This window comes from Nyctibius grandis, chromosome 2 (assembly GCF_013368605.1).
Source record: "Nyctibius grandis isolate bNycGra1 chromosome 2, bNycGra1.pri, whole genome shotgun sequence".
Lineage (NCBI taxonomy): Eukaryota > Metazoa > Chordata > Aves > Nyctibiiformes > Nyctibiidae > Nyctibius > Nyctibius grandis.
In genome coordinates, this window is record NC_090659.1 from 13,522,050 (window position 1) to 13,549,977 (window position 27,928).

General features: G+C 39.1%; 1 protein-coding gene across 1 annotated transcript; it reads left to right on the forward strand.

Annotated features, from left to right (window-relative positions):
• On the forward strand, positions 1-27,846 carry CHODL (chondrolectin). The gene is made up of 7 exons (XM_068395223.1): positions 1-91; positions 16,547-16,859; positions 17,547-17,704; positions 21,049-21,096; positions 21,479-21,562; positions 23,243-23,345; positions 27,478-27,846. The coding sequence occupies exons 1-7, from the start codon at positions 1-3 to the stop codon at positions 27,560-27,562; spliced, it is 882 nt and encodes a 293-aa protein (XP_068251324.1). The 3' UTR covers positions 27,563-27,846.
• The last annotated feature ends 82 nt before the right edge of the window (positions 27,847-27,928 follow it).

The window sequence follows — 27,928 nt, forward strand, 5'->3', positions numbered from 1 at the left end:
ATGGGGTCCGGAGGCGGGCTGGGGCTGGCGGCCGTGCTGGCGGCCGCCGTGCTGTGCGGGCCCGGGGGTCTCGCCGGGCGCGTCCTCAGCGGTGAGTGCGCGGGGCCGTATCGTGTCCGGCGTCAGTGCGGGGGCCGATGTGGGAATTCAGCGCTCGCAGGAGCAGGAACCACCGCGGGGAAGAAGTGGGACCGGACCCACTCGTGAAGTGACCCACGTGTTGGCGGCAAGCTGTGAAGTCGGCTTCGGAGGGCGCCGCGGGAGCGGGCTGGGCGCGCCTCCGCCCCCGCCGCCTCGGAGGGGCTCTGGCTGCAGCGCCGGCTTCAGCGAGCGTGTCCTGGCCGGGGCGGGGGGGGGCTGCCCTGGGGCCGGGGGAGGGGGCTGCCCGGGCACCGGGGGGGCTGCCCTGGGACCGGCGCGACCGGCGGAGTTGGAGGCACCTGTAGGTTTGGGTCTCCGGAGGCAGAAAGCCGGGCTGCCAAACTTCTGCGGCAGTCTGAAGTCGGTTCCTGCCGATTCGGTGTTGTCTTGCACAGACAGACTTTTAGATTTGATCGATTGCCTGCGTAATGTAGCTCTGTTTTAATTGCTTAAAAAGGTAGAGCACGTACTTGCTACAGTGGCTTCTTGAACAGCTGTACATTGAGATTTGTTTGCATCTGTACAGGAATGTTTCTTCCTTTTTTGTAATGTAGTTAGGAGGAAAAAGCGAACTTTTAAGAACATACAGCATGAATAGCTTTGTTACGTGGGGATGTATCTACAACTCTCGCAGCTGAGAAGAATACAATACTTCAGAAATATATATCTAATATTTGAGATTAGGTTTAATTTAAAAGCTGTAGGATCACATTGTGTATTTCCGGCACACAGGTGCATGTGCTCAGAAGCTGCTAAATTTAATAAAAAGGCTATTTTTTAATTGCACTTTGGGTCAAATTCTCCAAGCTAAAGCTAACATGCTTTTGGAGGCACGTTGGGTGTGCAAGCACATCCATACATTTGTCTTGAAACAAAGATTTACACACTTGACTGCACTTGTTAACAAGTTATGTGTGTAAATTTCTGTATATGCAGGTACGAACATGTCCCTTTACAAACTGATTCCAGAACAACACAAATTATTTGTAGACAATTGTTTCAGAGGCTGTTAATGGTAGCATGTCAAGAAAACTTTTTTGTAGTTTTTTTGTAGCAGACATTTGGTTGTTGAATTCAGCTAATTTTCTTATTTACTGATGGAGTACAGTCACTAAACCATTTCAGTGATGGCTTATTTGAAGCAAGTTCATGTGCAGAACTGAGATGTGCTGTTGGGCTTTTGGTGAAACTACATCTTTCAGGAAACAATAGTGAAGTAGCAGTACTTCCAACATTTTGAAAAAGCTTGCCTGCCTGAAGTGTACCCTGAAATATTTCATCCACCTTGTTTATAATGTAAATTGTATGGTCATACACAATACAGCAAAGCTCTTAGTTTAACAATTTATATGAATACCATGTTACACTTTGTTATTTTAAGTAATAGTGAAAATTACTCATCAATGAGATGCATTTTGCATTAGTATTCTCAGTGCAGGAGTCCATGTGTGGCTGAGGAAACCCAGTGCCCTAAGCTAGCTGAAGCTTTTGCATTTAAGTGGTATATGTAGGAAATTGACTAGAGGTCCAGCTTTTAAAACTCTGTAATATGTGTATACTGCTTAGTCAAACTGTTCCTAGATGCATGTAAGACTTCGGGGCTTTTAAAGAATGCAGGCTCTACCCCATATTTCACTGAAGCATTTCAAAGCATGTGATGAGTCTCATGTCACTGTATTATATGGCTAATACTTGACTGGTAGAATACAAGAGAGGATTTGAAGCCACTTACAGAAGGAACCATTGATGTACGATCAGGTGTATTAGCTGAAGTTCTATTTGTTAGGTAAAGGGGATCCATACTAGGCAATAACAACCAAAGACATTTAGTATGCTTGTGCCAGAATATTCTGAAATACTGGCAGGAGAACTCTTTTATCTCTCACAAGGACCACACCCCTCTCCTGCTACATGTGCATGTATAGGTCTAGTACTAGTAGTCAGCACTCTTTATAAACAAGAAATAGTACTATGGAATTACTGGTCTGTGTGTGCTGTCCACCTGACTTCCATCTAGCTTCAATGTATACAAGAACCAACATTTATATAGACTTAAACAGGCTTTCATTTAAAATCATAAATCCACAACTTAAACAGACCTGTTTCTGAAAAATTGCGAATTTATGCTTCAGTCATCATAATCTAGAATAAATTGAAATCTTGCTGCTCTCATTCAAAGTAAGTTAAATATATAATCTGTATTACTCACATAGAAAATGTTCCTGAAACTGACTTGAGTGCTGGTTGGAACTTGTTGAAAGATTCACATTTGCTGCCTTAAGTTTTCAGCAGACCTAGTAGTAATTGCAAAATTGCAGCCGTTTTGACCACAGTGTCAAGAGGGCAGAGAAGGAAGTGTCTAACTTTTCAAAATGCTACTTCCTTAGGTAAAGGTTTTCTGTTTCTTTTTCCAAGTATGTTAATTTTCCTAGAATATAATCAAAATTATTATTTGCATCAAACAATTCTCATTTAGGTGTTATTTCTTTGTCATCTTTAATTCGGGAATTGCTAAAGAGAAATAATACAAATGTTTTGTAGTTTTTAATGTAGTTAGATGTTTTGTGAGCGGTGCTCACAGCCTCCATATCCAAGTATCTAGTGTTGCCAGAGAATTGATTCTTAAAGAAAAAAAATCAAAGCAGGCTCAGGAGAAACTGCTGAGTCTGCCTTGCTGTACCATGACATCATGAAGAACATGAAGTGATGATAATGCAGTTTGCAAAGATGCAATTACTTTAAGTATCTATTGGGCAGGAAAGATGCAAGCTAATCTTATTACTAATCATTTAACAGCCTATGTATTAATCATAGATGTTATAGTTTAATGACTGCTGTTTGCTGTCTTTTTGTCTTTCTGTGGCTTTTAAAATTTTGCTCTTTGCTATTGCTATGCATCAATAGCAGATTAAATACTGATACAGTATTTCAGAGCAATATGTATCTATTTTGGTGTAAAAGTATTTGGATATATAAAACACTAAACGAAGAAAAATGTTTGGTGGGTCATGAAACAACAAGAGTTGCCACTAAACTATAGGCTTATTTGCTTCAGATGCCTTTAAGGATGTGGATATATTCATTTGCACAGCTTATGACCAGATTTGAGTTGGTCATAAAATATTGTAAAGTAAGATAATTAAAGAAGTATCTTCATGGGTAATGAATTGAATAGAGATAACAAACCCTTTCTCAAAAGGCACAATTTAATTTAGTTCAATTGGCTTGGCCTGCTTATTAGACCTGAGTTTTGCCTGTCAGACTTTAAGTATTTTCTGTAGATGAAACCTTGTACTGATTTTTTTTTTGAGTGGGAGGGGGCATGGACTGCTAAATTTAAGCTATATTTGTAGCTCAGAATTTGAGGAAGTATAATTTGAAAAAACATTGCCGGTCTCATCTACAGGACCACATGCAACAGTTGTGTATTGAACACAACATTTCAGTGTGAATGCCCAGTGTTCGGTTCCGTACTAGAAAAGCTTTTAATGGACATGCATACCCACATGGTACAAGATCTTTCTGTTCAGTTGTAGGTCTCGGTAATCACTGAAGCTGAGACTTTGAGAACTGCAAGGGAAGGTGGGCACTTAACTTCCCCTAGACTCCTTTATTAATGCCTCTCCTTCTGAGCAATGTTTTCTTGGGCATAAATCAATGATCTAGGTTCTTAAAGTGAAATGAGGTGATGACTCTTGGATATAATACATGTTTCTACTAAACATGCCTTGCTCCTAACCAAGAAATTCCGTTAATACCCCATGGAAAGACACTTTATATTAGGTAAACTGCTGTGACTCGTAGATGAGAATATAGTTTTGATAACCTGAGTTGTGTGATGGTGGATGTGTCCTTCTATAGCAGGGTAGAAATACCAAAGTACTTAAATCAGTTTCAGGAATCGGACTTCTAGATTAGAGGCAATGCCCCTTATCAACCTTGTAAAGCTTACCTTGTCTATGGGGCAGAGCTGTGCAGGTTGGCCAGACTGCAACTCTGTTCAGGGGCTAAGGAAAGAGTGATGAAAAATTCTAGTATTTTGTTTCAGGTGAGCATGCCACTGTTCCAGGAATACAACTTCTCTTTCTCAGTATCTTCTTCAAAGATGGAAGAAGGCACTGCAATTCTCAAACTCATGATTGCCAAGCCCTAGTACCTCACTTGGCTATCGGGCCCAGGAGAAAATACCTACCATGGAGGGAGCTATGATAAATAATGTGTGGGATGGTATGGATAGTCCGCTTGTCTTTCACATGGCTTTTCTTGCTCCCCATGAGACAAGGCTGTCCAAGTGCAGCAGCAAGGTGCAGAAAAGTCTCACACTTTGTTGAAGTCATGTTCTGTACCTTGACTTTACTTCTCTGTAGTTCAGGTCTGATCCTATGTAGATCAAACTTCTTGATTATAAGATGTTTGCAGGAAAACATGCTTTGGTTCACAGAGTGCTTTATACAGCACTATTTTTTGAAACTAATTCTCATGACTGCTTTCTCTTTGCAAGTCTTTCATGGATCAGAAAAGAATGTATAGTACTTGTGAAATGAGTAAGATGAAGCAATGACTTGATAGTAATTTCTACACTACAATCCCATACTTATACTTGTCACTCACTAGTCAAAAATTATGTGAGTCTCTTGCTGAAACAGTCCCCACTCCCACCACTGACAGGCATTAGGACCTTCAGTTCCAAGCAATCTTAAGAAATACTGAGTCCTAACTAGACAGTTGGCATGGCTCTAACTAAAGCTAAATGTAGCTGCAGTATACAGCTAATCACTCTAGGCTGACTGTATAATCAGTGAAGGAAAAAAAATCAGTATTTTTAGAATATTTCATTTTAACATGGATCTTGAAAGTACTGCAGATACATCCTAAAAACGCCTGTTTCTTTCAGTTGTGTACATAGTGAGATCAGTGAGCCAGCTCAGATATGGACAGGTACATTGTGAATGACTAAATTTTGGTGAGATGAATTCCACTCTATGTATCTCAACAGTTTCTTTCCACACAGGGTTGTATACATGTGATGTGAATTAACCAATTATGATTTACTTCCATTTGACTTTATAATAAGGATAATTTACCCTAAGAGAAAAATATTCAAACTTACTTCTCCTCCCCTCAAAGGTCCCTTCTGTTTTTGCTGTCACCAATTCTAAGATCCCATGTGGATTGGCTTTTCACACTTTTTTGGTAGAAGGTGAATGAGCAAGGACTTGCCTGGACTTGCCTGTTGCTTTCTCTTTTAATTGTGGAACTTATGCAAGAAGATGGGCACTCTGTTGCACTCTTGTAGTGAGATGCATATAAGATGTTCCACCCTAGGAAACTTTAAGTCTGTAAACCAAGGAAATTAATATAATTTCACATCCATATACATATATAAATTTTACTTACATCTGTGGCAAATACAGGTATCTTGGTAAAAAAATCCATGAAAATACACTTACTTGGAAAAAGGCATTCAAATTTTGCTGAAAAAGAATAAGAGAATGGATGATGCTTGCTCTGGATAATGATCGAGGAAGAGTATATTTTAATGACTAAAGACTTATGAACTACTTCCTTCTAGAGACAAAAATAAGACATGAGCAATCAGCAGAAACTCTCAGAATGGCTTACACTTTTGCTTGTGAGAAATCCTGTTGAGGAAGTCTACTGGTGTATATAAAATTAGGTATGTGTGAAAATGCTGGTTTGGGACAGGAGAATAAGAACATTCCCTGCTCCCCTAGGCTGGCACACATTATACTCAAGCCATTCAGACTCTACAGTCAAGTCTATTCCACAACATGCTAACAACAACTTACTAGCTGCCGTATTATGTCTGTCTTAAAAGTATCTGGGAAATATGTTCTGATCTTCACAGCTACATAGAAAACTATTGATGAAGGGACTCAATTTGCTAGTCTTGTCAGTGTTTGTGTCAGTATTTATGCTTTTTTATTAAACAGCTGAAATCATGGAACACTCTTGGTGTGTCTTTAGGCTGTGATATATAAAAGACTTATTATGGTTGTGTGTGTGTATAAGACACCTCAGAAAAGTGAAAACAGTCAAGCAAAAACACTACTAACAGCTTCAGCAGTAAAGTGGTTTGATTGGGGTTTTTTTGTTTGCTTGTTTTTTTTTAAATCCTGGGTAAATAATCCACATCCTGGAGCAGACTTGTGGATGTGTACATCTCTAATACATTGTATTTCCTCTTATTTTGGAGAGGCTCGAATAGATGCCATTGACATTTGGGTACTATCATTGGCCTCCCTGCTTGTGTTAGTGGAAGTGAATAGGGTTATTTATACCCATGAAGAGTGTTATACTTTGGGTAATTTTGCATTTTTTTAACAGACATAATTCATTGTTAGGGAAACTGAGGTCCTGAGTACATATTGCAAAAGAAAATGTTGATGTTCCCTGTCCTATGCTCATGGTGACTCTTCTCTTATTACCAATTGAGAAGGTGCATATTGTGCCTCACTGAAATGCAAGCCTGTCATCTCTGTGGGTGCCAGTGCTGATTCTAAGTGCATTGTCCTCATGCTCAGTGGTGCCAAGGAGCCTGCATTGCTCACAGTGACAGTGTCGCTAGTCCTTTCAAAGACAGACAAGGGAAAAATATAGGTCTGACACCAGTCTCAGTTCCTTCTTAACATGGGAAAAGGGAAGGCAACTTGCAGTCTTTAGGGGGTTGTCTTGGCGACTATGTTGGCACTTTGCATGAACCCCTAGGACACTGCAGTTTTGCACTGGCCCCTTATAGAAGTAAGTGGCTGTCTGCCATGATCAACCCTGTGATATATACCCATAAAGTTCACATGATCAGAAAAGAGGGAAACTGTTATTACAGGAAAAGCTAAATGGATCTCAGGCTTTAAATTTATGATGTGCTAGATATCTGAAATGGAGATGATGCCAAAAAGTAGGTATGTTTCACTTAGAAGAAAGGAAAACTGTCAGGGCTTAATGATTTGACTGGGGGCTGGAGGGGGAGGTGGGCGAAAAAGAAGTACTGGGGAAATACTTTATAGATCTTTTTTTTTTGACACCAACTTATCACTCGAATTAGTGACTAAAACTGTTTCATAAAAATGGATATTTATTTTCCAGTTGAAGACACTTACCCTGTATTGATTTACATGATTGTAATTGTATGTTTTCCCTCAAGGGTAATTTTGGATGGTGAAGTGTTGATTAGCTTCTAATGAGATTTAGACATCAAGCTACTTCTTTACAGCTCTGTTATCAGTGGCCTGAGATCCCTGCCACGTGTGCCAGGTCTGAGAAGCTAACTATAAGAAATACATGTGTGTGTCATTTTCTTTGTGAAACAAATGAATAAGCCTATCGCTGCTTGGTGAAGAGGGCAGCCTTTCATGAGGGCAGGTATTCCAGTTCCCTGGACATCAAGAACAAGCTGGTCTCTGAACACCACATCCATTCCAGACAAACTTGTAGGCTGCTCTGGGGAAGACAAATCATCCCAGTGCTTTATTCAACACAATGAAAAACACCTTGTCCGAGGACAAGGAATCCTTGCTTGCATCTTCCCAGGACCTAGGACAGTGCAGGTTCTGAGCACAGAGGCTTTAACAAACCTCCCCCAAAATAATCTGTTTAGATCAACACTTGTCATCAGTGTTCATATGTATATTTTTTTTAACCACCCATTTTACTAACCAGCTATCCTGCTGCAATAGGGAGGGAAGCTATCAGATTTCATTTTAATTGCATTTGTATTCAGCCAGATGGCAAAATCCAGGTGTTAGTGATAAGTAATATTCTTTAATATTCAAATCAGCACTGCCCAATCCTCCTGTGCAAACACAAGGTCTCCTTTCCGATTGCTCGGTTTTTGTAAAAGTGTAGCTATTATGGGTCTATGGAGATCAGTTGTTATTCAGAAATAACCAAGTCAACTCCTTGTCCCCAAAAGTGCTTGGAAACACAACAGCATAACTAATAAAGGCTGACATACAGGTGAAAACTCAATTTCAGCAATAAATGAACTGAGAATCACTTCACATGGCAAAAGAGAAAATAAAGACAGGGACTGTACTGGGACAAACGCTTCTTGTGTATCCTCGTATTCTGCATAGCTGTACTAAATATCTGTATGAACGGTATAATACAGTACTTTCTTTTTGCTTACAACTTCCATTGTCCCCTGTTTTCTCTCTCTGCAAGAGTTACATTAATCCTAGAGATGTCTGGCTGGTGTCTGAGGAGCTCTGTCGTCATCTTTGCTAATTCACAAGATATGACTGTAAATAGATTATCTGGCCTGTGTTTGAGAGAGAATAGAAAGAATTTGCCTTTTACCTACAATTTTATACATGCTATCTATGCATCTGTAATTTTTACAAGCTAATGCCTAAGAATTTAGCAAGAAGGGGACTCCATTAAGACAAGTATCGTAAGAAGTCTGGGTAATAAAAGAGTTTTGCTTAAGAGAGGCTGGGGCCAGCCTCTATTAAGCCACCTTAGACATTGTCTACATGCTAATGGCTCTATGACATGATGTATTCAAACTGTCTGCCTGTACATGTATCTACCTGAAGTATAGCTACTTAATAGGTGAATATAGCTCTCAGTTATTTTATATAAGCCTTTGAAAGGGACTTGGAACCTTTGAAAGTTTTTCACAAAAGAAAAATCACTTTAGAGAAACTGTATTATGACAATTAGGCATAACCCCTAATCCAGAAAAAGTATAAATCAATAATGAATGTCTCTTCTCTCTGCAGACTTGGTTATTATGAGGGTGGGAGGAAAAAGTATCTATTAAGGTATGGAAGAGTTATCTATGAAGACACTAATATGAATACAGGCTGGCATATGATCTGTATAGCAGTTTGTATTTGAATGGCAAATTTGTTAGCACACGGAATTTCTTAAGCTGCTCAGGAGTGTGAGCTGAGCAACACCTGTGGTTTGAATACTGACTCAACTAGAGAACAATGTGTCTTCAGTATTACAAACTTCAGGAGAGAAGATGGCAATTTGCTTTTATCATAAATGAAGACAGAACGTAATTATGAAATCTTATCACAGTAGTATTTTTTTAAAAAAAGTATTATGAATCATCAAAAAAACAAATTAAGTTCAGTAGATGGACACAAATATGAGCAGTAAAACATCAACAGCAGTAACATAATATATCAAAACATGGCCAGCAGCTGAACCCAATCAAAATCTGACTGGATAATACAAAGATCAGTTGACAAGATGCATCAGCTTTGAATCAAAATGTGATTAGGAAAATTTAATACCTTTTAGCCTCTTACGGCCACATTATGAAGTGCATTACTGGGACTTGGCATGGAGCACCCTGTGACACGGGGACAGGTGAAAACAGATTGTGCCCTGTATGCTGGTTACACAGCCCCTGAGGTCAATGTGCTCACACAAACTCAAGATCAGGACTAGGCTTCATAACACAAGCAGAGAAATATTATCTAGCCAGTGGAATATTTTGGTTAATTTGCATAGATTTCTGTCTTGCTTATTATTCCATGATCACTTAAGTCTTTGTATCTTTATTTTATTACTTTATTTTCAGAGGCTTCCATCAGCCTCATGCTGACCTTTGGGACTCTGGTTAGTGTTAAATATTTCACATTCCTTTGCACCAAATGCTCATCTGTGTTTTCTGCTGAATCCATTGTCTTGGGAAGAAAAAAGTCACAATATGAAAACATAATGGACTTTTTCTACAGCAGGCTTTATGCATGCCTTTGTTCTCTCCTCACATATGCTACGCACATGCAGCTGCTGTTCGCCACTGGTCTAGGTAGATGCTAATGGTAGCGGACCCTGGCCTGTAGGTTAGTTTGAGGTTCAAGAGGAAGAGGAATGGGATTTACAAGTGAGGAGCTTATCTTCTACCTGACATCTTCAAAACCTCCAGCTGAGTCATGTTTGTTACTCAGGATAACCTTTGTGCCCGCCATGGCCTGTGGGAGTGTAGTTAGGACTGAGCCTGGTGCTTTTAGGGAGATGAGTCTTTGAGCTGGGTACTTGATCAGTACTTTTGCTTCTAAATGACATTTCGCTATAACTTCTGTCATGACAGACCTAAAGGAACTGATTATTTCTGTTTAATGGAGCATCATTATTAAAATATAATGGAGACATAATTGATTGAAATACCAGCTGAGTATTCACTTGTTTCTCCTTTTTTTTGAAGGAGGTTTTTTTCCTGCAGAATAATCTGCAGAAATGTTTTAACTAAGTATCAAGTATTTCAACTAAAAGCTGTCTTTGTTTTGGTGTTGATACTGAAACATTCTACTGTGGAGCTGCTGTGTGACACCCAAGGGTGAAGACTCATCCATATGGATGGAAATGGTAGCTAGCACTTCTTAGAGCAAGTACTGTACACTTGCTTTCTTCAGCTAACAGGACGGTGGGACAAAGTGAGTGCAAGGGAATTTCAGCTGGTTCAGGTTCTCTGCAGTAGGCAACTAGAACTGCTAAGGCTGAGGGAGCAGGGCCAGAGCTATGTTGCATGGCTGGTATATGCAGGAGGGGTAGAAAGAACAAACCTGAAGACATTTCCATTAGGAAATGGGGGAGACCTGATCTTGCAGTTTTGCAGCTGGGGAAAAAGGAGAACAGTTTTTGTCTGTCTGTTAGTTGTTGCTTCAACACAGCACTCTTCCTTCAACAGGCAAGAAAGCAATTGTTGATGAAAAGGTAAGGTGTGGGTTCATGACACCAAGCCAAGTGTATGTTTTGCCTATTTCTATGCCTGCTTCTGACCAAGGTCTGGGCTGTTCTGCTTGAGTGAGGGAAGGTGGGTCAGGGATTAAGGAGCTGATACACTCCATGAAGGAAAGGGTATAAGCACTCCACCTTCACATCTGCAGACAGATAGGGTTGGTTGAAACCTCAACTTGTCTGAGCATTTGTAAGGGAAAACAGTAAGAATGAGTTCTTAGATCTTATTAAATTAATTAGTTAGACCTTTGGTCTCATGCTGTAGGGAGGACTAAAAAATAACATGCTTTTCTTTTTTATCCTTTCTGGATACCCTGTGAGGAAACAATGTTTTCCTTCATGTTTTCTTTCATCTCAAGCAGCACAGAGCAGATTTTTGTGGAAAGATTGTAAAAGCCTAACTTGCACATGTTTGTTTACATTGCATAGGATCTTAGCCTGATTCATTCCAATAGACTTGCTTACAAATCTAGTTTTTATTCAGTTGTGATAGAAAAATTGGAATTCAGTTTATACAGATGAAATAGCAAATGTTGCTTTGGAATTAACAGTGGAGTCTTGTCTGCTGCAAAGATGTTAGAAGAAGGTAAAAAAGCCCATGGTTAATGTTTCCATACTTACCTTGTCTGCTATACAATGTTGTCCATTCTGTCATTTTTCACTGCTAAATTATTTCTGCTTTGTAGTTCAGAAATTAGTAGTGACAGAAAGCTGTAAAAAATGAAGCTTGAAAACTTGACATCTCAGCGTGCTCCATCCAAGAAGAGCACTAAAACGTCAACTGATTTGCCAGCTACTAAGTCACAACTACAGTTTTTCATTAACACATTGAACTAGCTCTGCTACAGCAGGTAAAAGTCCTCTTCAAAAGAACAAATGAAAGATGCAGAGTAGGTCATTGCCTATACACAGGGACTAAATTAGCTAGAACAAAAAAAAAATTCACAGCTTCTTCCGGAAAGCTTACTACTCTGCATCACATACTTCATTCACACCAGATGACTCTTAATGCCAAATATTTCTTGGTTTCTTACTGTTTTCTCTGTTGTTTTCTAGAGGTATATTCTTGCACAAATGACCAGCCTGTAAGGAGGAAATTATTTATTTTGCCACAGGTGTAGAGAGCAACAAATGAAAGCAAAGTAGTTCAGGAGTTGGACTGTATGCACATTTTAACTTGTTCAATTCTTTCAATTTATAATACTTGATTTTAGAGTTATTTAACCCTGCACAAACATCTGCAATAACAATAGTATCCTCAAAAATGATTCAGATCAGTTTAGGGGAAGAAAAAAAAGCCTTCACACAAAGTTTCAAGATTTTAACTCACTAACCCTTTCAGAAAAACCCTTGGGTACAGATTAGGCCTTCACATCTGTATTCTGTAACTCCAAGGAGGCTTCCTGCTCTGCACAATAGGGGCAAGCTGTTACTGGACTCCAGAAAATGGGCATGTATTGGGGGGCTGCAGTGGCACCTATTGAGCGGCTCTGCGACTGTTGTGCACCACAAGTGCCTGTCCTTCCCCTCCCAGCTCCATACCAGTTCCACCTGGTTTCCTCAGCTGGGTATGGGTGATGGAGCTGAGCCTTGACACTGATGCAACATCCGTGTTGGACCAGTATACAGCACAACTTACAGCTTAAGGACACAAGCCTTATAGCAGCTCAGAAACAGTGTGTGCCATTTGGCAACATGAGTCTCTACGCAGGAGCTGACTGGAAGATAATTACACTGGAGAAGCTTGGTCAGTTAGCCAGCAAGGACCCATTTGTCCTGTTGGAGAGGTCATTTGACTGAGGTTTTGGGGCAATCACAGAAGAGCAGAGACTGTGCATGAGAAGAGAGAGTGACGGGGGCACTTCAGCCACCTGAGAAACACATAAGGAAGGGGAACGGATGCGTGTGTTACAGATGGAAAGTTAGCTATCTTACTGTGAAAGGGAGGCGCAGCATGGGAATTGAGATTGATAGCAGCCAGCCCGCTCATCTCAGTGGATTGAATGTTCCTGCATGACTGCAATCATGACAGGGATATTTTGATACCTGAATTTGCTCATAACTTAACTATTTGATGTCAAGGAGGAGTATGTGCACAGAATGAAAGGAATCATAAAAGAGTTTATTTCTAAAAATTGTCTGGGAAATAAAAAGAGCAAGACAATGGACAAAGGACTCTCCATAAATCTGCATATACATCTTGAATTAATGCGTTGAATCCAATCTTTAGTTACGGGGAGAGATGTGGTCCCTTTTCCTTGTAAATGGTTAGTGCCCTACATAATTCAGTGCTAGCCTTTGGATGTTTGCACTGCTGTGTACATATGTGCACCCTGGCAGTAAGCCATAGTCACTCCCCCAGTTGTGAGGATTAAAATGTTCAACAGCTCCATCTTCACTGTGCACTCTATCCTGTCAATGAGACAGAGCTCCTGGGGAAAATAAAAAAGTTGTAATCATGTTTGCAAAATTTGAATTGCAATGTTATAGATGAAGGGAATGAGCTGCAATTTCACATGCAACATTCATTCTTGAACTTCCTGCTGTTGAGCATTTAGAGTTATCACTTTGTTACTGTGATAATAGGGGTAGTTCTTCTTTTTGTTCCAAGAAGTCTTATGAGGAAACCCATTATTTCATATGCATCTGTAACAAAGGGTCTGCTCCTTGACTGTCCAGGATCATTGCTAGGCTAGGACTATGGCTCTTACTGCATTCATTGATAGCAAGGCCCTTAACCTATATGAATAAAGGGGAAATGGCAGGAAAGGAATCGGGACATACACAGCATTGTCAGGACATTATCAGAGAAAGTCCAAAGAGGTGGTCTCTTCCTAATGTCAGAGCCTGGCTTTTTCCATGGATATCAGTGGCACAAGCCTGTCCTTACATTAGGTTATTCTTATTCCTGTATTACTTTAGCATATTAATTACTGATAAACAAGTGGCTTTTCAGAAGTCTCTTTGCCAAGCCTAAATAAGAATGAGACTGCAAAGACACTTCTCTTACCTACAGTCTTTCTCCCAGATGAACTTTAATAGGGTGTCATAAAGAAAAGGTTTCAGAGATTTTTTTTTTTTTTGAAAGGTTACAAGAATCATAGGAAACACTAGAAAACTAAACATAGTTTATGACTACTGTCCCTATAATTTAGATAGCTTTTCACAATAAAAAACGATCCTCATAATAAGAGATACTTTCAGATTTAGCTGAAAAGCATGAGATGATTGTGTTTTTACGTTCCTGTGTTCATGCAACCTTGATACAGTCTGCTTACTCTATGCAAATTCTTGAAACTATGTACTGTGCAAGTATAGAGGAGTCTTCAGTCGGCTCTTGTGCTGTATGCAATTTGCTATGGCAAGTATGCTACTCTGTCATTAAATATGAAAATGAAGCAACACTAAAGCAAGAAGAATTAATTTTATCTTATCTTTTAGGTTTCTTTGATTCTATGTTTATTCTTTGTGTATAGAAAAACACTGCCCTAAAAACTTAAGTACAACTTAAGTTATAGGATGATGTTGCTGTTTCCCAGTGACAAATTTTTTTTTTTTTAAGGTAAACCAGGATAAAACCTATTCAAAGGTAAAGCTAAGAGGTTATTTACATGAGAGTCAGGTATCTGGATTTGCTTAAGAGTGGGAGTAAATACAAGACTTTCAAATGCAAAACTAACATGGTGCAATAAAATACTGTCCTTGCAAAATTTTCCGGTAAAATGATAAAATTTGTTCATTTCTAAACATTCTAGATAATGCTTGGTAATTCTTGTTACTTTGGTATCCTTTGGTAATTCTTACTTAGCAAAATAAACTCTCCTACTTTTCTTCTCCAATGATAAATTTCCATAGTGAAAAACACTTGATCTTTTAAGAGATGGTTAGCTTATTTCCTTCTATCTATCTATCTATGTATATTTAGAACCCTTCTTCTGTCCCCAAATAAACGTACTGGAGTTCAGTTGCAGCTGGTAAGTGAGTTTGTGCATTCCACATGTTCTATATGTTGAATAAACTCTAGAGAATCTCACTCGTTGAAGAGGATGATAATTATTTTTCCTTGTTAGGAAAAAGGCATGTGTCTTTCTCTTCCAAAGAACTGGAAGGAAAAAACATTATTTCGTCATGTGGCTTTTGATTCTTTCCACAGACATAACTCTGAAGGGCAAGGAAAAACCAGTGTGAATGCAGTAGATATAGTGCTTTCTGAAAGCATCACAGGGCTTCTTTATGATATCTGGAAAGTATTGTGATATGTGCTAATACCTGGTGTTTCTGTTGGCTGTGTTAAGGGATGTTGAGTGTGACCTCCTCCTCCAGCACCTTCAGTCCCAGGACTCCCCCCTGCCTGGCTGCTGGTGCCCACCCCGGTACCCCGGGCCTCTCTCTGAGCTGAGGGATGTGGCTGCCGCTTTTCCCTTTGCTGGTTCAACCAGTAGCAAAGCTGAGCAGGTATTGCAGCGCCACAATGACATGGCCATCACACAGATTGCCACAGACAAGGCACTGCCTTCAACAGCACCCACCTGCAGGACCCACATAAAAGAAACATAGACAGGCAAGTCCCCTCCTCCTTGTCAGCTGATAGGATAGAAGGTCGCTAGTAAAGGCATACGTCCAAACCCACATGCACTCCCCGTTTCACACGTGACTGGCCTCTTTTATACCTCTTTCTGTCCATTCCTCCTCATTCCCTAACCCTGCATGGTCCCCCATCAGTTTGTATAGTCCCACCAACCACCTCAACATCCTGGCTCACCAGATGTGCATCCTTACGAAGTTGCAAAGTCCTGCTTGCCTATGGTTTCTTGATAGCCCACCAATATGTTTGACAAGGTTTTTTTTTCCATGTCTTTTTCTCCATTAAGTTTTCCTGTCAGGTTTGTATCTCTGTATTTTGTTTATGGCTTCCTCCTTTTCTTATTATCCCTTTTTGCACTGAAAAAGTCGTTGACCATACCCTTAAAGGAGCAGGCACTCTCTTTCCACATAGCCTTGCAGGTTGTCTTTAGACACATAGTGAAGAGCAGCTGTGAGGTCCTTGTGAATAGAATCATTGAATCGTAGAATTGTTTTGGTTGGAAAGGACCTTTAAGGTCATCAAGTCCAACTGTTAACCTAGCACTGCCAAGTCCACCACTAAACCGTGTCCCTAAGCGCCCCATCTCTACACCCTCTCAAGGTTAGCTGGCAGCTGCTAGCTAACTAGCTGCTAGCTAGCTAGCTAGCTGCTTTTTGCCACTAAAATTGACAATTTTAAATGTTTTTTTTTTTTCAGCTCGGATAGCTTTGATTACCAAATAGAAGTGGAGTTGGTCCATTAGTATGAAATAGTTAAGAAAATACCCTCCAAGTAGATCCTGGCTTTAACAGAGGGGCTTGATGGTACAGTCATTAAAGTAGAGAACATTCTTCTAGAAGTTAGTAGGAGTTTTCAGTGTCTGTGAGAGTTTCACAGGCCTTGGGAAGAAAGCCATAGATTCCTATGAACTGTATAATATTTGTGATTTAAATTAAAGCTAAAGTTTTCAGCAGTGTCACTGTATCACTGTGAGCCCTTTCATAGAGGGGCACAAGACCTACTGTCCTTCTCCGTCACTGTATCCATGCTGTGCTATATTTTTTTGTTCAGCTGTGATATTCATTAGTATACTCTAAAAACTCTCATATTTGTATTTTTCAGGTCAAAAGGTGTGCTATGGTGACCTCAAGCGTTCTTGTTACAAGTTAGCTTATTTCCAGGACTTGTCCAGACGTGTGGGCTTTCAGGAGGCTCGCCAAGCTTGTGAAATTGATGGTGGGGCTTTGCTGAGCCTGGAAAGTGAAGCTGAGCAGCAACTAATAGAGAACATGTTGCAAAACCTCACTAAGTCAGGCTCTGGGATTTCTGACGGTGATTTCTGGATTGGGTTGTGGAGAAGTGACGATGGACTAGCCACCTCACGTGCTTGCCCTGACCTCTACCAGTGGGCTGATGGAAGTATTTCACCATTCAGGTAAGTGTGTAAAACTGCTTGTTGAGAAAGTTTTGTGGAAAGAAATGGAGAGTGAAATGCCCAGCAAGTCTTCTAGAAAGAAGCTTGAAGACTTGCTGCCCCATTAAGTTAGTAGCATCCCTCCTTAACTTCTCCAGCTAAAGGGGAGCTGGCAATTTGAAGCTATAAAAGGATGGCGTAGTGTGACTTCAGCCTGCAGTTTTCTTTGCTCCCATCTCATAAGTTGCCTCTGTGTGGCTTTTGGATGTTTTCTGCCCCACCTTGAATCAGGGAGCCAGCCACGAAGTAAATTAATGCATGTTACTTAGTGTAAATTTTTCTGTTTCCACTCTGTCTTTTGAAAAGCCTTTAATTTCTTGATTAAGCAGAAGGCCATAGTAGCAGCAGCTCACAGGACTCAGGGCAACGGGACAAGTAAGACTCAGATAGGAAGGAAAACAGGTAGCAGAGCAGTGGGATGTTATTTCTGCAGAGGTGCTTTGGTTAGAATTTTTTTTTTAAGATCCAGAAATGTGGAGCCCAGACAATAAGCTCCTTTCATGGAGGAGTTGTGCGAAATGCAGCATTCTTTGAAGAGAATGAGACAATTGGGATTGACATGTTTTCATTGATGCAAACTCCTTTCCTTGGTGTCCTGGTGAACCTTACCTTCAAAATTTGAAAGTTTGTCTTTATGTGTACCACTAGAAACTGGTATACAGATGAGCCTTCCTGTGGAAGTGAAGCCTGTGTTGTGATGTATCATCAGCCAACTGCAAACCCTGGTCTGGGAGGGCCATACCTTTATCAATGGAATGATGATAGATGCAACATGAAGCACAATTTTATCTGCAAGTATGGCCCAGGTACGTGAAACTGAAGTTACGTTTCACAGGTGGGACACTTTTTTAGGAAAACAATTGCCCTTTGTTTTGTGAAGGAATCTGCAAATGTCTTGTGGCCTGTGATACTGATTCCTCTGGTGTGTGAGTGGCTGAGCTGACATTAACAGGGGAAGTAATATATAAAATCTAGTAGTAATTAGGTAAACGTATCTGTACCCAATGAGAATGTTTTCAAGGTTAGCTTCGCTGCCATGCGTTCCCAGGTTTACTTTGATTTAACTCATTAGTTATTTTATTCTCCACAAAGTGTTTTAAGTAGTTATTTACTACTTCCATTGGTCGCTATCAAGTGATGACATCTCTTGGTCCTACTGTAAAAAAAAAAATTACAATGTACTTGCACTTTGAGACCTCTGATATTTTATACCAGCTTCTGTGGATGACTGTTTCTAAAAGTTTTGACTTAAAGAAAGAAAATAGAAGTCCAGAACAGCAGGAAGAAAATTCTCGTTCATACATGTATATTTATAGATATGAAAAGCAGATGCACACTTGTTCAGATGGTAACAGAAGAAGCCAGATCTTAAGCAGTTTGGCTGTACTTCCAGACATGACATAGGTTCTGTATATGTCAGTAGAGGAAACATGAACTGTGAACTAGAACTTTGTGCAAACAGAAAAAGGACGTGAAAAGTAAACTTTCAAGTTGACCCTATAACAGTTTCTACTTTTGGTGGTACTTACAGTAAATGAAAACATGTTTTTCAGAAGGATCATGCAAATATTTTCAAATAATTTATGGTATGTCTGCTTTTCAAAAACTAAGCTGAAAGGTGGAATGTATATGAAATCCTACTCTTAGCAGCTATTTGACCTACCTAATTCTGCAATTTCCTACCTGCTTTCTCTGTGCTCATGATCTAGCAATAATCACACTCTTTGTAGAGGTCCATCTGTCTGTAGAGATCCAGGCTATTTTTGTCCTCCACTTTTGGAGGATAGGTATCTTTCTCACTGTCTGATATCTTAATAGAGATATTAATGGCAATTAATGTTGCAAGCAAATATTAAATACTTGGAAGGCTTGATGATATACGCGCACATTTTATACCCACACGTTTTACCTCCACCCCCCCAAATGTATTTCTGCTTCCAAAATTATTAGTGACTATCACTGTCATGGTGATCAGTTATCAGCTTGTTCACACAGGCCGTTCAAGGAACATATACAATTTTATTACTTTTACAACTGATCCCAATTATTTTGAAATAAGAGAACACAATAAAAATGTTTTAAGTTGTTAACAAAATTTTTTATGTCAGAAAATGCAAGTTTGATTAAAAGGGCTCAGTTTCAAGTATATTTTATACCTTTAAAAAACAAACAAATTTAAGTGAAAGAATTATTCCGTAATTGTGAACTACTTACCATTCTAGCTGTGATGTGCTAATTGTTTTTTCCTATTTCTTTCACTGTCTGAAAAAATGCTGAGTATTTTGGATTGGCAGAAAACAAAGTGATAACAGTAACAATGAAAATGAATTTATATTTCTTTCACTATGTCGAAATAGATTACTAGTGTATAATGAGGCATATAATAGGGCAAACAATATAGAGGTAGATTATTATTAGGACTGACATTGCTATGCAGCTAAACAGAGTACTGCTGAATTGTAGCTATTTACTTTTCAAGCTGTTGGAATTGTGCTCTTTAGGAAAACAAGCTATTCTCCAGAAATGTATTTTTCTGTCACATGGAGAAGAAGAGTAGATGCATAAATTACATAAATAGGTATGACATTTCTTTCACTGCCTGAAGAAAGTACCACAGTGTTTGTAAGAAAATTACATTTGCTATGTAAAACCTAGTGAGACTTATAAAAGACCTTTTCTTTTCCCCCTCAAATCACTGCAGTAGCTTCAACATCAGCCATTTGCAATACAAAGTACATCTATTTTACCAGTATTAAAGCGCCACGTGCATATTAAATTTCACTTTATCTGAGTATATTGTTTTTCACAGCTTTCTTGTCTGAGTATATGGTGTATGATACCAGCCACAGGCCAAAACACAGAGGTTGTAGGTGACCGTGATGAAGCTGCATGTAGTTGTATCAGCAGCAAGTTTAGGGCAGTGCTTATTGGGCAGTCTTGCTCAAGCAGCAACTGCATTTCTGGTAGTTGCTTCAATTTTTCTGAGCCCTTTTTATAGTACCTCCCTTGACAGCATTTAGTGTTGCAATGTTCAGTCTGGCTTTGGATCATATTGATCATTCAGCGATCTTAAATTTAGTTATATGTTGGTAATTGCAACCACATTTAGTTCCTGTCCAGCTCCTGTAGGTTTGATTATGCAATCAAATTAAAAACTCATCTCCTCTTCTGCTGTCTAGAGCCAGCAACTCAGTTCTTTCTGGTATTTTGATATCTTTCTTTATATATAGACAAATGTAGCCAGTTTTTGCCAGAGTAGATGGAATAATTGCCTTTGTTCTAGTAGGCTTTATTGCTCCTTCGATTTCTCCCAGCATTCTGTGTTTATCAGGACACTCGCAACTGCAGGCTAATAGCACTATAATATTAATATAATCTTATGATAAAAGCGTGGTATTCAAACAGTCATGCAGGTTCCACTCCTATGCCCATCCTTTGAATATGAGGTAACTATCTCTGTAATCTTTGTAAACTCTTAGTTGTAACAATGGCCTTAAGTAAACTTGCAAGCCTCTGCAATACAGCTCAAAGCCATGAAGCGGTTCTCCAGTTTCAGATGCGTTACAAGAAATGTGATTCTGTCATTCCTCTCTTGGTAATTTCATTTCCTTATGTGATGTAATAGAACCCACTGCCCATGATTTGTATTTTAGGGCTGCCTGTTGTAAAACCAAACTATATGAAGCTGACATCTAGCCTCACAAACTTGTGCTGCTTTGTTTTGCTTCATAGCCAACATTCTGTAAGCATTATTTTGAAAATGTGAATAAGATTTAAGGATTAATCAAGAACACTTCCTCTCTTATGTTGTTTTAGGGTCATCTGCACAAGTGAAACTTTGAATATGTTAGGAGTTTTATTCAGCACAAGAAATTAAGGGAGTCAGTGATTTAGCCAGTAAGCTAGCAGAGGCCACCAAGAATTGGAACTAGAATAAACTATAGCCCTTTTCTAAGAAGCGAAAAAGCATGAACTAGAAGTGATTTGACACTAGTCTTTGGTAAGAAGAAAAAATGCTGAAGAATTAAGCAATTATTGTTTTGGAGAATGTACCAATTTCTGTGATACTGCATGCAAAATAATTAAAACATCTGTTTTATTGCACACACTTTTCATTCTTCAACAACTAATTTCAAATATTGTTTAACAGATAACGTCTTAGAAAAAGAATTAAGAGACAGAGTGGAGCCAGATTACGGTAAGGAATTTTGAAACATTAAATGTGTTACAATGGTAAATACATAATTATAAGGATAGCTTACAAGAACCTCCAAAAATACACAAGTTTAGCAGCCATAGTTTAGAACTGGAACATAGGAAAAATTAATCCTTTGGAGAGCAATAGCTACAAATGTATGGTGTTGTTCAGAACAGCACTGCTAATAATTCTTGTTCCAGATGTAATCCTAATTTTACGATAAAATCCTGTTTACATATTTATAGCCAGCAGTTTAATCAATCCTGAAAATGTTCATTTTCCTAATATAAATTAAGATGTAATTACTATTAATTTATTTAACAACATAACAGCCATATTTTGTACTCACTTGTTTCCTAAAATGTCTGATTATCCTTTTCAGGTATTTTTCCGACAGTGCCAGCAGGAAATGCTTATGACACAAGCAAACCAGAAGATCAGTATCATGTTATTGCTACTGAAACAGGTAATGCATTCATATGAATTGAGTGTTCTGATAAAAATATTAACAGTGGAGTCAGTTAAATTAATCTTTGACAATTTCCATTATTGTCAATGGGAGGAAGCAGTCTGTTTCTCCAGGAAGTGCCCTGAAAAAGTATACTTTTGAGTAACACTTCAGAAGTTTTAGTCAGTCCTCTTTGTAACCATGGAAACAAATTATTTCCATGTCTTCCCAAACTTTGATCCAAATCTACAGTTTAGCAGTCCTTGAAATCTGCGCTGTTGTCTCTGACCCTGGTGAGTCTCGGTCAAGATGTGAGATTTCACCAGTGTGCACCCAGCTGTGGAACGCCTCCTTCTAGGCTGTGGTAACTCATCCCTTGCCTCTCTATCTTGTCCCCACCTCTTTCCCAACCTGGGTAACAAACATGTAGTGCATGCGTACGTTATCTTTTATATCTGATACCCGAGGCTGACAAAAAAGGCACAAATGAATCTTTCCTAACAGATGGGGCATGAAGTTTTCAGTTATCTGCAGAATAAGCACTGTGCCGTAGCTCTCCCAAGTACCCTGTGTTTTAAGGAATACCACGTGCTAAGAGGAGATAAATGCTTTGCTGAGATTTCTAGCAGAGTTGATGCTTGATATTTTGAAAATGAATACCTACTGCCTAGGAGCTTGCTGCAGTGCTCCCCGCTCCTCCATTTAGGAATTTATGTCCTGAACAGAGTCCTGTGGTTCATGAAGAGTTGTAGCATGGCCTGAATTCAAGGAATTTAACATCTCTGAGGAGCAACTCAGGATTTTACAGGATTACAGCATAGGATTATGGAAAGCTGGTGCTCTCTTTCCACACTTGTTGGCTGGATTTGAGCCATTTTCCTAACTGATGTTCCCATTGTTTGTACTCCAGAGGAATGGATATACTGATGAACTGTATTTTGAAATCAATACTATTTTTATGAACAATGCAAAGAATGTCTCTCCAAAACTCATAAACAAACACAACCTGAACATTCACATTTATTCTTGCTAGTGAAAATATGTTCAGAAGAGGACAACGGGTAAGAAAGTCTCCACAATTTGTACGTTAAATGTATACTGTTACAAAACATGGCCATATAGTTACTGAAAAACAGTCAGACCCTTTCTGGAAGTTGTAGAACCCATCCTCTTTTTTAGCTAGATAAGAGTGCCAGCTTGTACCATTTCCTGCTCCTTTTGCCCAGCGACATGCAGGGGAGCACCTTAGCTCTCTCCTCATTAGTCAGGGACAGTGTACATTTGTCTTTTAAGGAGAATGGGGAGACAAGAGCAGGGTTTGTTCCACTTGTGGTCCTGCATGGGTGGGAATCCAACATGTAAGGGACACTGAGTAGACAGGTTATATGTAAAAATAATAGGCTGTGAAATATACTGTCTTTAAATATTTGAAGTTTCAGTTCTAAAATTGGAAAACTCACATTGACGCACATAGAAAATATCAGAATTTAAGTCCTAATGTTTTGCACATTGCTGGAGAAGTACTATTTTATTCTTGATATTGCTGAGTCATCTTTTTGGAGCTCTTCCTATAGAAGGAATGTATAATGTTCTCTTGTGTAATTTAATGTATTTCTGATATTTTACTCCAGATAATTGCTCATGTGGTTAAGAGTATTTAAACATGGGAGATGTTAATGAGAACTTTTTGTCTTGTAGGTATAATTCCAAATCTAATTTATGTTGTAATACCCACTATACCACTACTGCTGTTGATACTGGTGGCTTTTGGGACTTGCTGTTTCCAGATGCTTCATAAAAGGTAAAATGAACTAATCCAAAATGGCCTTATAATGCAGAATTCATGTTTCCATTGGCAAGCTATTCATACTGAAAGACTGCTTACATCTGTCTCCAAATATGCAAATAAGCATCTTTTCATCTATTAAAATCCCAGTAGTTTACAGCTGAACATTCACCATTAGGCTTTTCCACAATACACTGGAATAGTTCCAGGTCTCAAAGTATGTTGCCATTAGGTCTTCACCTGTTTCTGAGAAGATATCTTTTCTGACCATTTGATATGCTGAGCTACTGTCAGCACTTTTACTTCACCTCTTCCATTATGATTACCACCTATACAGCATTTGGGCTTTAGGGAATAATAGTGAGGTCCTCACTGATACAGGGCAAACTCAAGGACTCGCCTCAGTTTCTGACCAAAATTACAGTTTTTTCCAAGGATAAACCTAAGGGGCCAGCAGCTGTTTAATGCTGTTTCAGTGCACATCCCATACGAGCAACAGATGGGCCACTGGAGCAGATAAATTGAAAACAAAAAGCAAAAACATGTTTTGAGCCACACACCAGTGCAACTCCTTTGTACATCATGTATCTGTCAAAGAAGATGCATAAAGTACATAGATATATGTACATAGATGTAATATCAAACAGATGTATTATTATGCAAACAGGAAACATTTCAGCCTATGAAACAGGATATATTTTGATCCATGCTTTAAAATTCTTTGGACTTTATCTTTCTCAAAATGTGATATACCAAGATATGACAACATATAGTATTAATTTTTTTTTTCCTGAACTAATATTTCTGAAACTTTCAAGGATACTTTTCATTCTGCAGGTTTTTTTTCTGGAAGCATTCTCAAGTTAATGTAATTCAGAAGAGTTTAAACTGAAATATGTTTTATGGATAAACACTATTTTGGTAAAATAACAAGGGTAATAAACAGATTCACAAGCTGTTATCCCTCTTGGAGAGCAGGAATACTAGTAAGGAATATGACATCACTGTTTTAGGAAATTAGAAAAAAATCCTCCTTACTTTTAGGAGGAGTAATTTATTTTTTCTTTGTGGTTTTTATTTAGCATTTTCTGCAAATAGCTGAAATACCCTATTTCAAGTAAGAAAACACTCCACATGTCAAGTCTGCTTATGTCTGCATGAGTGAGTGTACACTGATGGTCGCAGCACTCCTTAGAGATGTCTCATTGAAACAAGTGAACATAAAGAAACTGGATTGTGTCTTTATGTTATGCACTTTCCTATAAAGAAAAGGAAAACGTGCACTTTCCAACCTGTCTTATGGCAGGCAAATTCATTGTTGTGAAAGGCTGTATCCAAACCTCAGCGTTGGGGCTGTAGAAGGTTGGAAACTCAAAGCAAAAAGAGTAATAAAGGAATCATATGTATCATATAATATCAATTGTATAAGTAATCTAACACTGGAACTTATTACAATGGACCTGGATTTCCTGGTAAGTATGATATATGTATTCATACCTTTTCTGGCAGCTCTTTCTCTCCCCAGAAAAGGTTCAGTTCTCAAATACTCGTGGGAAAACAATGAGAGATTCATGGCCCACTGAAATCAATAGAAATAGTAGTGTTGACTTCAGTGGGCTTTGATCAGGCCTTTGATGCTATAGCAGTTCATTCAGAAGTAATTCATCTAAACTTCCAAGACTTAAAAATTGCATGACAGAGATATTGGAAATTCACCTTAGAAGACTGTACTTTTTCTGTTAGGTGATTAGTTTGACAGATTAAATGATACAAAAATCAGGGAGAAAATGGATTTGAATCAAAACAGATTTTTTTTTCCAGAAAGTTCATTTTGGGTTGCACCAAAGCTTTTAATGAAAGAAAATAAAACAAATTTTTCTTTAAAATTCATTTAAGTCAAAAGAGGATATTCTGTTATCACCAAAAATGAAGTATTTTCTTTTTTATTTGTTGAAACAGAACTTTGTTTTTAAAAAATGTTTCCCTATCTATTTTCAGTTGTATTTCCACATATGACCTGCCTGGCAAATCATTTTGGTTCATCACAAATAAGCAGTTCTTGGGTAAAAAGCAAATAAAAAAAAAAGGCAACCACTTGAACTAATCATCTGGACACTGGTGACGATTGCTTTAGGAAAGGGATTTGGTCCTGCTGGGGAACGAGGGATCCCCACCTTTCCAAATGAACCTGACTTCTCATTCTTTTTTAGGCTTCCACAACATGGTGACCTTTCCTCTGAAAGCCACAATCCATGGCCAACGAGGACATGCCTAGCTTGAAAGGTCATGACTAATTTTGCCTGGCGTTTGGCTCTTGAAGGGTAGTAATAAGGCAAAGCAAAACATCTTCCCTGTAGCTAGTAGAAATGATCAGCTCATTCATGCTTAGATGCTCTCCCTTTCATTTCTTCCAGGGAAGCAAGGAGAAACTGCTTCAAAGACCCATCTCCATTATCATCTGAATGCCTTGCAGAAAGTTTAAATTCCAACCTGGTATATTTCTCAGTTTCTATCATTGCATTTGGTGGTCAAAACAGTGATATGCTCAAGCTATTTATTGCATTGTCCTTACCTTTCTTACTAAAACCTGTTTCCTGAACCAGAGGTATAGCTGTTGAAAATCAGCATAAGTTTGCTAAGGATAAGCTCATTTTATACAGCTAAAGTTCTAATCCAAGGTATTTAGAAATTGTTCCTGCTGTATGGCAAGGACTCTCCATTCAAAGCATTTCATCATTAATTTACAAAATATGCCTGATTTTTGCTGTATTAATCTGGAAGAAAGTAGTGAATCAGTTTCTTAAAGAAAGAAGTGCTGAAACTACTTGATTCATTGCCATTGCTTTGTTTATAGCATTGTGGCCTGATCTAAAGTCCACTGAAACCAATGGGAGTCTCTTCAATTACTCCACTGGGCTCAGGTACATAATGCATTACTTTGTAGGACTTCAGAGGTAAGTCTGGAGGGACTAAAAACTACTGTACCATCCAGCTCCCTCAAAGTACGTTTCAAATGAACTCAAACTCGCTTACATCTACATATCAGGAAAGGAGTAAAACAATGTATCGGACTGTTGGGATCTTCACTCTCAGGTTTCCAACTTACAGAATTATGTAGGGCTACTTCTCCTCCTCTAGTTTTTACTTCATTGGAAAAAAAACAGCAGTTTGAAATTTGCTGGCCAGAAACTAGAACATTTTGATTGAAATACAGCTGCAGTGGGGCTCATGAAGTGCCTTTTCAGTAGATTGCAGTGTACTGTCATCTGCCGTCTAGGTGAGGGAAGGTGGTATGTTGTGGCAGTCCTAGCAGAGATGCTAGCCATGTGGAAAGACTGGCATCAGCTTACAGAGTACCTCAGGGCTCCCTGTAAAGATTAGAGTGAGCATTTTTGCAGTGTTGCAGAGCAAGTGCTTTTGGAACCAGTTTTTTTTTTTTTAATTAAAAAAACCCCAAACAAAACCTGCTATTGACAGTTTTGAATGAAAACTAGGCCTAAGGAAGCTTTCTACCAGTCATTCATTGCTAGGAGTCTGATTCATGTGCCATTACTTCATTAGAAGTTAGATCAAGCCCTGAAGGGAAGAGGCTGCCTGGCACACCAGTACACACTGGCACCTGTTAGTGTACCGTGGTCACGGGGGTGCAGCTCCAGGATGCACGTGGGCAGGGTTGCGGTAGCCCCCTGGGGTGGGTGGGCTGCACCCTGAACACGTTGGGACATGAGCTCAGAGATGTCTGTGCTCCTGTCCCCCATACATCCCCTGCAGATAAGGGAAGCGCCCAGCCTCCCACCACCCTGGTCAAACAGTGTCCACACCCATCTCTGAAAAGACCACTCTGTATGAGTCGGTGTAGTTGAATGTGAACTGAATAAATAAAAAAATATGGGCCAAGTCAGTTCAGTTTGTGGGAGGAGTGCTGCTAAGCAGGGTGGTCTGGTAACTTTGGTAACAGTTGCTTACATCAACCCACCACTGCGGTGCCATGCTTGGTGCAGCATGGGCACAACCCATTTGTGGATGGGGAACCTATGCTATGAAAGCAACAAAGACGGGGATGAAATACCCAAGTCTGATCATAAACCTGAATCAGGACTGCAAAAGCACACATGCACTGAAAATAGTTTATGTTTTTATTTTTCAGTAAAGGAAGAACAAAAACCAGTCCAAACCAGTCCACACTATGGATTTCAAAGACGCCTAGGAAGGACAGTAGCATGGAGGTATAATGATTTACTGACTGAAAACAAAGCAAAAATGACATTTTGTAGTCAGGCTGTATTATAATGTTGTCAAAGAACAGTAGCTTGGAATGGCTTGAAAATGCAAAGGATCTACAAGAATGAACTGTAAGCTCCCCCTTGAGGCAAATGTTCAGATCATTTTTATATAATGTTTGATTATTCATTCAGTAACAAAATATGCCATGCTAAATAAAGGGTATGTGTTTATTTTGCTAAGATATGTAAGTTAGATAGTTGTGAGCAATGAAATGAACAGAGCATTTGAAGTTTTTATGGGGAAATATCTACGATGTATATCAGTTCTAAGATTGTTTGTAGTTGAACAAACCCTCTTTGTTTCCTTTAGTCTCT